Source organism: Theropithecus gelada, chromosome 1 (assembly GCF_003255815.1).
Source record: "Theropithecus gelada isolate Dixy chromosome 1, Tgel_1.0, whole genome shotgun sequence".
NCBI lineage: Eukaryota > Metazoa > Chordata > Mammalia > Primates > Cercopithecidae > Theropithecus > Theropithecus gelada.
Window position 1 is genome coordinate 164836462 of NC_037668.1, and position 12247 is coordinate 164848708.

At 48.1% G+C, this 12247-nt stretch overlaps 1 protein-coding gene across 1 annotated transcript in view; it reads right to left on the reverse strand.

Annotated features, from left to right (window-relative positions):
- LOC112631710 (maestro heat-like repeat-containing protein family member 7) overlaps nucleotides 1–12054 on the reverse strand; it is a 50997-nt gene extending 38943 nt beyond the window's left edge. The window contains exons 1-5 of the mRNA XM_025397193.1: nucleotides 11767–12054; nucleotides 7242–7364; nucleotides 6968–7105; nucleotides 6492–6590; nucleotides 5277–5363 (exon numbers count right to left, since the gene is read on the reverse strand). Of these exons, the coding sequence (XP_025252978.1) occupies nucleotides 5277–5363; nucleotides 6492–6590; nucleotides 6968–7105; nucleotides 7242–7364; nucleotides 11767–12054 (735 nt within the window). The remainder of the gene's footprint in view (nucleotides 1–5276; nucleotides 5364–6491; nucleotides 6591–6967; nucleotides 7106–7241; nucleotides 7365–11766) is intronic.
- Between the last annotated feature and the right edge of the window lie 193 nt (nucleotides 12055–12247).

The window sequence follows — 12247 nt, forward strand, 5'->3', positions numbered from 1 at the left end:
ATGGCTTGAACCCGGGAGGCGGAGGTTGCAATGAGCTAAGATCACACCTTTGCACTCCAGCCTGGGTGACAGAGCAAGACTCTGTCTCAAAAAAAAAAAAAAAATGTCTCCGGGGTTTCACCTGCTACCTTCTGGGTCTCTTCTGAGAGGAATGTTTAAAGACAGCGCTGTGCCTTAGATGTAGAATTACAAAGCAGTGGGTAAGCAGGAATGGGATAAGGTGGGGAGACGGGGCTCTCTTGGCAGCATATCCATGCAAACCCCTACCTGCTAGGCCAGTGGAAGGGGTAAAGTGGTCTCTGAAGGATGAGATTCAGAGCCATTAATTTCTGGAGGTTAATAATAATAGTGACACAGGCAAGTATTCTGAATAGAATAACCCACTCTATCCTCCCAGCAACCCTATAAGTGTTATTATTACTATACTAGGTTGAGATCCCACCAGGGAAAAGAGGCCTGTGTCCTGCTTGCTACAAACTTTTGGGAAAGTGTGTCCTGTATCACAGCTGCTGGACAGGTGTCCTTCAGGGTAGCCTTTCTCCCAGAGCACTGAACCCCATCATGGACAGCCATGTGCCAAAAAAAGAAAAATGAACTACAACGTATACCTGACCGTCCAATACAAAAGTTAATTCAGAATTGACCACAGACTTAAAATCTAGAATGATAAGATTCTAGAAGAAAATGAGAAAATACGTAAGGAAGGCAAAAATTCCTAAATAATATAAACAAAATATAACCATAAAAAATAATAATAATTTGGACTTCATCAAAATGAAAAACTACCTGCTCTTCAAAAGATACTGTTAAGAGTGGCCGGGGATGGGCGTCGTGGCTCACACCTATAATCCCAGCACTTCGGGTGGCTGAGGTGAGTGGGTCACCTGAGGGCAGGAGTTCAACACGATGTGGGCATTCAATGAATGCCCGGCCAGTATGGTGAAATTCTGTCTCTGCTAAAAATATAAAAATTAGCCAGTCATGGTGGCACACACCTGTAATCCCTGTTATTTGGGAGGCTGAGGCAGGAGAATTGCTTGAACCGGGGAGGCAGAAGTTTAGTGAGCTGAGATCGTGCCACTGCACTCCAGCCTGGGTGACAGAGTGAGACTGTGTCTCAAAAAAAAAAAGAAAAAAAAGAAAAAAAAAGGACACTGTATAAAGTCAGGCCACAAAATGGGAGAAAATGTCTGCAAATCACATATCTGGCAAAAGATTTATATCCAGAATATACAAAGAGCTCTCAAGGCTGGGCGTGGTGGTTCATACACTTGTAATCCCAGCACTTTGGGAGGCCAAGGCAGGAGGACTGCTTGCACCCAGGAGCTCGACACCAGTATGGGCAACATAGGGAGACCGTAGCTCTACATAAATTTTTTTTTTTTTTGAGACAGAGTCTCACTCTGTCGCCCAGCTGGAGTACAGTGGCATGATCTTGGCTTACTGCAAACTTCTCCCCCCAGGTTCAAGAGATTCTCCTGCCTCAGTCACCTCAGTAGCTGGGATTACAGGCATATGCCACCACACCTGGCTAATTTTTGTATTTTTAGTAGAGATGAGGTTCTGCCACGTTGTCCAGGCTGGTCTCGAACTTCTGACCTCAAGTGATCTGCCCACCTCAGCCTCTCAAAGTGCTGGGACTGCAGGTGTGAGCCACTGTGCCTGCCCACAACATTCAAAAATTAGTGGAGCATAGTGGCGCACACCTATGGTCCTAGCTACTCAAGAGGCTGAAGTGGGAAGGTCTCTCGGGGAGGTTCGAGGCTGCAGCGAGTAGTGATGGTGTCAGTGCTCTCCAGCCTGGGCAATAGAGTGAGATGCTATCTCGAATAAAATAAAATAAAATAAATAAACTTCAAACCCCCAAATAAGAAAACAACCCAATAAAAAAATGGGCAAAAGACTTAAAACAGACGCTTCTTCAAAGCAGATATGTAGATGGCAAACAAGTCTATGAAAAGGTGCTCAACATTAGTCACTAGGAAATGCAAGTTAAAACCACAAAGAGATGCCACTACACATCTATAAGAATGACTAAAAGGAAACACTAACAATACCACATGCTGGCAGGGATGCAGAGCAACTGGGACTCTTACACATTGCTAGTGGGAATGGAAAATGGCCTCTTGGGAAAACACTTTGGAAGTATCCCCCCTCCTTTTTTTTTTTGAGATGGAGTTTCACTCTCGTTGCCCAGGCTGGGAGTGCGATGGTGTAATCTCAGCTCACAGCAACCTCCACCTCCTAGGTTCCAGCGATTCTCCTGCCTCAGCCTCCTAAATAACTGGGATTACAGGCATGTGCCACCACGCCTGGCTAATTTCGTATTTTTAGTAGAGATGGGGTTTCTCCATGTTGGTCAGGCTGGTCTCAAACTCCCGACCTCAGGTGATCCGCCCTCCTCTGCCTCCCAAAGTGCTAGGATTACAGGCGGGAGCCACTGCGCTCAGCTGGGAAGTATTTTATAAAGTCAAACATCCACATGCCATACAACACAGCAGTCCCACTCCAAGAGATTTACCCAAGTGAAATTAAAACCTATGTTCATACAAAAGCCTGCACACAAAGATTTATAGCAGCTTTATTTGTGATCATCCCAATCCAGAAACAACCCCAAAGTTCCTCAACTGGAAAATTAATGCACAAACTGTGATCCATCTACTCAATTAAAAAATAAAAAGAAATAAAGTACTGATACACATAACAAGACGAATAAACCTCAAATGCATTATGCTAAATGAAAGAAGACAGACTCCAGAGACTGTCTACTGGATAATGCTACTTAGATGTCTTTTTTTTTTTTTTTTTTTGAGACAAGGTCTCCCTCTATTACCCAGGCTGGAGTGCAGTGGCATTGTCACAGCTCACTGCAGCCTCGACCTCCTGGGCTCAGGTGATCCTCCCACCTTAGCCTCCCAAGTAGCTGGGACCACAGGTACACAACACCATGTCCGGATAATTTTTTTATTATTTGTAGAGATGGGGGTGTCTCACTGTTGCCCAGGCTGGTCTTGATCTCCTGGGCTCAAGTGATCCTCCCAAAGTGCTGGAATTACAGGCATGAGCCACTATACTCAGCCTTAGGTAACATTTTAATTATTTTATTTATTTTTGAGACAGGGTCTCGCTTTGTTCCCCAGGCTGGAGTACTCAGCCTTAGACAACATTTTAATTATCTTATTTAATTAATTATTTATTTATTTTTGAGACAGGGTCTAGTTTTGTTGCCCAGGCTGGAGTGTGGTATTACAATCACAGCTCACTGCAGCCTCAACCTCTAGGCTTCAGGCGATCCCCTCACCTCAGCCTCCCAAGTAGCTGAGACAACAGGCACACACCACATGCCCAGATAATATTTTTTGTAATTTCTAGTAGAGATGGGATCTCATATGTTGCCTAGGCTGGTCTCAAACTCCTCGGCTTAGGTGATCCCCCTATCTTGCCCTCCCGAAGTGCTGGGACTACAGCACCTAGATGACATTGCACCTAGAGAACATTTTAGAAAAGGCAAAACTATAGGGACAGGAAACAAATCAGCCATTGCCAGGGATGGGGAATGGGGAAGGGGTTGACCATAGAGTCATGGGGGAATTGGGGGGTGATAGAACTGCTCTATAGCTTGATAGTGGCTGTAGTTACAGGACTGCATGCATTTGTCAAAACCCACAGATCTACACACTAAAAGCTGAATTATACTATATGTAAATTATACCTTAATTTAAAAACAGAAAAAAAGAAGACAAAAGAAAAAGGAGGGCCCTTAAGAAAACCATATAGCCCTTAAATTCAACCTTTCTGATCCAGCTCTGCAAAGTCAAATGTGAAATAAATGATGTCGTATTATGCCATCATGTCCTTTTGTAGGAAAAATATGTCTAAAATATACACACTTGACTGAGAATTACCTCAAAGTAGCAAAAATAAATTTTGTTACACATAAAAATAACTTATTTTTATACTTTTAATTTTATGTATCAAGGTAAATTGATTTCTCCACTATTTTATACAAAATGTTGGAACCTGTTTCAGGTGGTGCTTTTGCAGGGCTCCATTTATCTTTGGATAATGAGAACCCCAGTAATGCATCTCTTGAAGACTCTACGCTGACCAGGACCAAAGTTTTGCATCTCTGTTTCCCACAGACTCCAAGAACAACAGAACATTTGTTCTTACATTTATAGCAAGGTTGCCTAAAAAGCACAAAAATCCTTCTCAACAAACATACCAGAGATGGTACATTCCAAAAGAACTATGTCACTCATCCAAATGTGGACAAATTTCCCTCTAGCTAAAGTCCTTGTCAAAGTCTTTTTTGGGTTTTGGGGGGTTTTTTTTGAGACAGAGTTTCACTCTTATTGCCCAGGCTGGAGTGCAATGGCGTGATCTCGGCTCACTGCAACCTCCGCCTCCCGGGTTCAAGCGATTTTCCTGCCTCAGCCTCCCGAGTAGCTGGGATTACAGGTGCCTGCCACCATGCCCAGCTAATTTTTTTGTATTTTTAGTGGAGACAGAGTTTCACCATGTTGGCCAGGCTGATCACAAACTCCTGACCTCAAGTGATCCACCCGCCTCGGCCTCCCAAAGTGCTGGGATTACAGGCATAAGCCACTGTGCCTGGCCTTGCCAAGGTCTTTTTTTAAGATGCCTGGGCAATTTTGTCTCCTTCTTTGTAGTCACACCTAATGTTTTATGCAAAATTATATTACCCTAATTGATTACCATCCTGTTCATGAAAGTCAGTTTCAAGTGACTCTTGGCTGTTTCCCCAACTCAAACTACCCTCAGGAGATAACAATTTGTCATAACTAAGAATATTTGAAATGCTCTAAAGCTCTAAAGATAGTTAAAGGAGTACATTGAGTCTCTGGTGGGGATTACATTAAGGAATATAAAAGTAGCCTGATGGTTAAGCACTGAGGTCTTCTTCATCACAGAGCAACAGCAGACACTGCAAAAGGGGAAAATACTTTGAAGATTAAAGTCTGGCAGGGATGTAAATGTTATTACCATTGAAGCCCCAATATGTCCAAGTCCTGGGCGGAAATGGGTCCTCAGCTTAGCTGGCTATGTTTCCAAAAATGTGATCCTCAAAAAGATATTTTGTGGGAGACACAGAAATTTGTCTTCAGGTGATGTTTATGCACGCTGAGGCTTGAGAACCAATGGTTTTTGGACTAGAATGACACCCAGGCTATCCTGATATTCTTTTCCTTTCCTCCCAAACATACTAGAATTAATATGGACTTTCAGTTTCCTTGATTTCCACAGCCACTTACCTCCAGGAAGTGTTGTAGTATGAGCATGTTGGGGTTCATACCGTCCATCACAAGAGCCTGCAACATGTCATCTAAGGCCTGGACTGTCTGACAAGTGAAGAGACAGGGAGTGTCCAGAACAGACTGCCACAGTGCCAGTTCAGCTCCCTGGGGGCACTCCCCTATCTCCTTGTCCCCTACCTCTGGAGGAAGGAAGTGGGGCCAGCCTGGCTCTGCCACCCCCGGCATTCTCTCTCTCATGGCCAGCCACACTCTGATCTTCCTTGGTGCTGACCTTTCTTGCCCTCAATGAAGACTGGACCAGGTCCAGCCCAAATTGTGAGCCAGTGGTAAAATGTAGGCATTGGGCCATTCTCCCCAGGAGCCAGGCCCCGTGGGACTCTCCGCATTAGATTCATTCCACTGGGTTCAGGAAACATCTATTTGTATTTATTTTTTTGTTTATTTTTGAGACAGAGTCTCACTCTGTCACCCAGGCTGGAGTGCAGTGGCGTGATCTCGGCTCACTGCAAGCTCTGCCTCCCGGGTTCACGCCATGCTTCTGCCTCAGCCTCCCAAGTAGCTGGCACTACAGGCGCCCGCCACCACGCCCGGCTAATTTTTGTATTTTTAGTAGAGATGGGGTTTCATCTTGTCAGCCAGGATGGTCTCGATCTCCTGACCTCATGATCCGCCTGCCTTGGCCTCCCAAAGTGCTGGGATTACAGGCGTGAGTCACTGTACCCAGCAGGAAACATCAATTTTTAAAACTACAAAGGCTGAGGTGGGAAGATAGCTTGAGCTCCAGAGGGTGAGGCTGCAGTGAGCTATGATTGCATCACTATACTCCAGCCTGGGCAACAGAGTGAGACCCTGTCTCAAAATTTAAAAATTAAAAATAAAATAAAAAACTGCAGGCCCCTGGGAAGATTTGACAGTCTACTGGTCAGTTGCTCCATAGTATCCCTGGGTTTTATTATCAGACTGTCACCTCCCATGACTGAAGCTGCTGTGAGCCTTAGTGAGCAAGGACATGGATAGGGTGGGAGCATGGGCCGATCCCTGGAAAGGCAGGTGAGGGTATGACAGCCGGAGTGCTTCTTAGCAGCCCGAGGGCCACGGGGCCAAGGGCTCTGCAGAGAGATCAGAGTAGGAGAAGGGCGGGGAGTTAAAGGACAGGAGGTGACTCCAAAGACAAACCCTCCCTGTGGAGCTCCATGAAGAGGTGGGGATTACCTGGAGGTAGAGACTCGCATTGTCTCTTCGGTACAGGCTGGGCATGATGGGCGGCAGAGAGAACAGGCTGGAGACGCCCACATTTACCAGATCCAGTTTCTGGGACAAGCGGAATGGTGGATTCACCTGACTTCAGGGGGAGGCAGGGAATGACAAGGGACTTTGGGGATCCCTGGGAGAGGCTGGGTTATGTTTCTAGGACCCTCTGGGAGAATTGCTCTGCTGCTCTCTCTGAGGTGCAGGCAAACAGTGGGGACCTGAGACCCCAAACACTTTCTAATGGCCTCTCCTCCGGGAAAGGAGGGCCCCGGTTTCTGGGGAAGCTTCGCTCACTGGATGTCCTAATAGGCTCTCAAAAGTACAATTGGAGAACCCCCCCTCCACCCCAGGATGCAGGCAGATAAAGTGGCAGCCACTGGGGCTCTGCCACCCACAGGCCAAAAGTTAAGTCCCCAAACCTTGCCCTCCCTCCCAACCCAAATGTTCTCAGCACCAGAGACCAGGCGCTCTGAGGGGTAAGGGCAGGAAAGGCACCTCAGCGCCACGATGCAGAGCATGGCTTGCTGACGCATGTTGCCCATCAAAATCTCAGTGGATTCTTCAAGAATTAGTATCTAGAAAGGCCAGGAAAAAAAACAACAAAAACAACAACAAGAACCCCCTCAGAGAGAGATGCCAGCCCTCAGGTCCAGGACTTGTCATCCTCATCCCTGAATGATGAACTCCCAGAAGAGCTTGGGTCTTTCTCACCTCAATTTTCTTGGCCAGGATGGCTTTGGGATAGTAATTGTCCATATTGCCATCTGCCTGGGCACGCACAGCACTACTCAAAGTTTCCACAGCACTCAGGAACTTCCGCTTGGCGAATTCAGACTAGGACACAATACACAGACTGCTGCCCATAAGCTGGGCTTCAGTCCTTAGCTCTGCCCACAGGCAGCACCTGAGACCTGCACCCGACCCCTGCTCCTCACACCCAGCCCAGGTTCCAATCAACTAGGCCAAAGGATGGATTGCTCACTTGATTTTCTCATTTGATATCCCTGTCCCCAGGACTGCTGCTCGCCAATGTCTGGTCACCTATGTAGGGCTCTGGAGGACAGTGGGGCTAGGGATCTCTGATGAAGATCCTTCCTACAGGAAGGGAACTGCAAGATCTGAGCCCTAGACACCCTGTCCGGTGGCCTAGCCACCAAAGATCTGCCTGGTCAGGAGGCAACAATGGGCTGAGTATCTGGTGGCTTCCAAGCCAGGGCTAGTACTCAAAACCCAAGGAGGCATAAGCCCTCTTTTTTTTTTCCCTCTGCCTCAGTTCACACAAAGGTCCAGATAACTTTCTTACCGTATGTTCTTCTTCTAGAAATTCCAGTATGAACGCATAGGCTTCTCTTTCTAATTGGCGCAATCCTGAAAAGGGATGTAGTTGGGGGAGGTTAGCTGATTCCACCAGATGGAACAGGAAGGCAGAGTCATCCTCCCCCTCCCTTCCTGTCCACCAAGGAGGTTCAGAAGCTACCAGGGTCCCCAGAACCAGCTTCTCTAGGCCAATGGAAGCCAAAGTGGAAAGGCCATCCTGTGGGACTAGTTAAGAGATTTTCAGCCAGGTGCAGTGGCTCATGCCTGTAATCCCAGCACTTTGGGAGGCTGAGGTGGGTGGATCACCCGAGGTCAGGAGTTCGAGACCAGCCCGGCCAACATGGTGAAACCCCGTCTCTACTAAAAATAAAAAATTAGCCGGGTGTGGTGGCATGCACCTGTAGTCCCAGCTACCCGGGAGGCTGAGGCAGGAGAATCCCTGGAACCTAGGAGGCAGAAGTTGCACTGAGCCGAAATCACACTACAACACTCCAGTCTGGGTGGCAGAGTGAGACTCCGTCAGAAAGAAAGAAGGAAGGAAGGAAGGAAGGAAGGAAGGAAGGAAGGAAGGAAGGAAGGAAGGAAGGAAGGCAGGAAAAAGAAAAGAAAAGAAGGAAGATTTTCTGCATCAGGTATGGCCTGGGATGGAAGAACAATTGGGAGGAGACCTTTAAGTCACTCCCAGTGGCCACAAATTTCTAGGGCTGTCCTACACTAACTTTGAAAGTTTTGGTTATGAATGGACTTGAAACCCCAAGTCAGCCTGGGAGGCTTCTTTGCCAACTGTACTGGCATAGCCTTCAGGGCGTCCCTCCCTGAGCCTGAGGGTTGAGGCCAGGAATAGAGCCTGTTTGTCCCAAGTGGAGTCGGAAGAAGGTAAAGCAAGAAGAAGGAGCTGGTGACACCACTGGGCTCCAAAGGAACATGGGCCATGGGCCTGAGTTCAAGTTGCTGCTGCCCTCTCACATTGCCCTGCAAGAAAAGCCACTCGGAATAGGGCTTGAACCCAAGGCACGGGAGCTACGCACAATGGCCCTGGCACCAAACTGCATGAGTTCAAAGCTCAGCTCCTCTGCTTCATCAGCTCTGTGATCTCCGGCAAATTAAACTCTGTCAACTTTACCTTCCCCATCTGTATGACAGGGAAGATGATACTATCTGTTGTTATTTGAGGATTAAATGAACAATGAGTCTTAATACATGTAAGAAGTGATCTTGAGCAAATTAAATTCCCCCAAGCTTCAGTTCTAACTGGGGGATGATCATCATAGTATCTATTATTGTTGTGGATTTAAATAAATTAATATGTGAAAAAATATTTAGAATGCTTCCTAGCATATAGTAGAAAATCAATAAGTGCATTCTTCAGTGTACATTTATTGAGAGTCTGCTATGTAAGAGGACTCTCCTAGACCCATCAGGGAAGAAAAGAGACAATAATCTTTGCTGTCATAGAGCTTCTTACACACCAGGGAGTTCCTTCACAGGAATTACCCTTATAAAAGAATTTCTATTTTGTATTTGCCCATATAGGTTTGTATATACACAGAAGTCAAAGAAAATCTCATTGTATTTGAGTGGGCTTGAAGGACGTAAACATCAAGCCATTTATATATCTGGCGAGAGAGCATTCTAAGCCAAGGCAATAGTAAATGTGAAGGCCCAGAGGCAGGATCATGCCTGGAAAGCTCAAGGAACAGCAAGGAAGCCTGGGTGCCTGGAGTGGGAGGAGCAGGGAGGAGTGGTGGGAAGTGAAGGTAAAGTACTAATGGGGCAGATCATGAGGGACTCATAGCTTATTGTAAAGACAATTGGCTTTGGGGACAGGAGCCCCTGGCAGGTTTTGAATAAAAGTGGTCTGACTTTGATTAACAACAGCACTCTGGCTGTTCAGCTGAGAATAGATCAGGAGTAGAAGTGGAGAATGGCATGGGTGTGGGCAGAAGCAAGAGACCAACTGGGAGGTTGTGACAATAATCCAGAGGTGAGATGGTGGTTCACACCAAGGGAAGTGGTTAGAAGTGAATGATCAGATTCTGTATCCATGTTGAAGGTAGAACCAATAGGAATAGTTGATGGCTAGATGTGCATATGAGAGACAGAAGTCAAGAATTTTGGCCTTGATGCACTAGAAAGATTGAGTTCCCATTAATTGATGTGGGAGAACAGAACAGATTTGCCTTTGGGAATAAAGTTAAGAGTTCAGTTTGGAATATATTAATTTTGAGATGTCTACTAGGCATCAAAGTGGAGATATCAATAGGTAGTTGGATGTAAGAGCCTGGAATTCCAGAATTGCAGATATGGACTGCAGATACCAATTTGGGAATTGTTGGCATGTAGATGTTATCCAAAGATTTCTCTGCCTGGGTGCAGTGGCTCATGCCTGTAATCCTAGCACTTTGGTAGGCCAAAGTAGGAGAATCCCTTAAGCCCAGGAGTTTAAGAACAGCATGGGCAACATAGTGAGACCACATCTCTACAAATAACCAAGAATTAGCTGGACACGGTGGCACGCACCAGTACTCCCAGCTACTTGGGAGGCTGAGGTGGGAGGACTGCTTGAGCCCAGGAGGTCAAGGCTGCAGAGAGGTATGATGGTGCCACCGCATCCTAGCCTGGGTGACAGAATGAGACCATGTCTCAAAAGAAAAATATATACATATCTATCTAATCTATCTATCTATCTATCTATATATATATAGAGAGAGAGAGAGAGCGCTCTGGCTGTCCTGAACAGCTGTCAGCTACAGGAGGTGTCACTCAAATTATCAGGCAATGTCTTGTTTCTGGCCCAGCTCCAGACTTCTCAGGGAGGCAGGCACGCAGAGACTAGAGCTGTGACAGGGGTAGCCAGAAGTGGGCAGATGTGTGCCCATTAGGTACACCTCAAGCGAGGGCTTGGGCAATCATCACCACTTCTGTGCACCCGCAGTTGAGATACAGGACCAACTGCTCACCCTGTAAGTGGGACTTCCAAGAGGCTTGTAATGTCGATGGCTCAAAGGTTACTCTCTTTGATTTTTGCTTGTTAGAACTCGGATTCATCTGTATGCTTGGGGCAGCAGCCTGCAGCTTGCGAGGAGAACAGTGGGCAGGCCAGGCGTGAGATAGTCCTTCCTAGGGATGCAGCCCTCTGCATTCACTCCAGGGGGAAGCTGCAGGAGGCAGACCTGCCTTTTACCACAAAAGGAATTGGCTGAGTAGGGCCAGTGCTGGGTCTCAGGGTCAGCTTCCCATTTCCTCCCATGGGAAGATTCGGGACCCTCTGAAGGGCCCTGGTCCCTCCTGATTTGCCTAGGAGTCTTCCATTCTGGGATCTTCCAGCATGGAGAATCTCAGACTTACAGGTGGGCTCCTAGGTCACAGTGGCCATCCCTGTGCCTCCAGGCCAAATTGCCTCTAGGAGTCTTGCTGCCAAAATCCCGAAGTCCCCTCTTCCCAGAGGCTTCTGTCCCCACTCCCTAATTCATAACCTTCCTTCTGCCCTATGGTAGGGGAGCTAAGAGCGCCCACATGTCTGCCCCTCCCAGACATGGCCCAAGGAAGCCTGCTCCTGGACCAGGAAGAAACTGCTGGGCAACCTGCTTCTCTCACGGCCCTGCACTTCGGGTCCCCGAACGGGCGCGTCCCATCGCTCACTGCCTTAAAGGGCCTTGCTCTGCCCCTGTGTGCGTCTCTTTTGTATCCCTCCTCTTAGCTGCTCTCTGTCTGCCCTGTTTTTGGGAGCTGCCGCTCGGACAGGCCATCCCCTGGGAACTTGCTCACCCTCAGTTTTCCCTGGGCCTAACTCACCATCGTCTAAAGTACAGAATCCAGCGCCCCATTCCCCACAAATAATAAGTCGAAGCGCTCAGGTCTGAGATCAGGATACCCTACAACTTCTCCAGAGACCCTGGAGCCGTCTCCCCTCCCATACCTTCCCCAAGAATGGAGTGCCCCAGACCCCTGAGGCCCACAGATCCCCGCGGCCCCGAGAGCTGCATCCAGGCAGGGCTGGAGGGTCCCCTTCTGCAGCGAGGGCCGCCCCTTCCTTGGCTGTGGAGGGAACAGGCGGGAAGGGGGAACCCTTTACCTGACACTCCGGCGCCTCAGGCCGGCGCTTCAGGTCCGGGCACAGCCTCTCCAGCGGGCGCTGTGCTCCGGGGCCCTGGAGCGACCCCTGCAGGGCAGGCACGGAAGTGTCCAAGGTGGCGCTCCCCACCATGCCGCAGTGAGACCCCATGCAGCGGGCGGGGGGCTGAGAGCCCCGCCTCATCACCACCCCAAGGAGGGGCCCCAGTCTTCCAGGTAAGGGGAAGGGGCTGTTTCTCATGAGCCTGGGCTCCGGGCAGTCAAAGCTCCAGGAATGGCTTGGAGGCGCTGAGCCACCCATCTCTACCGTCTGCCTGGCCACTCCC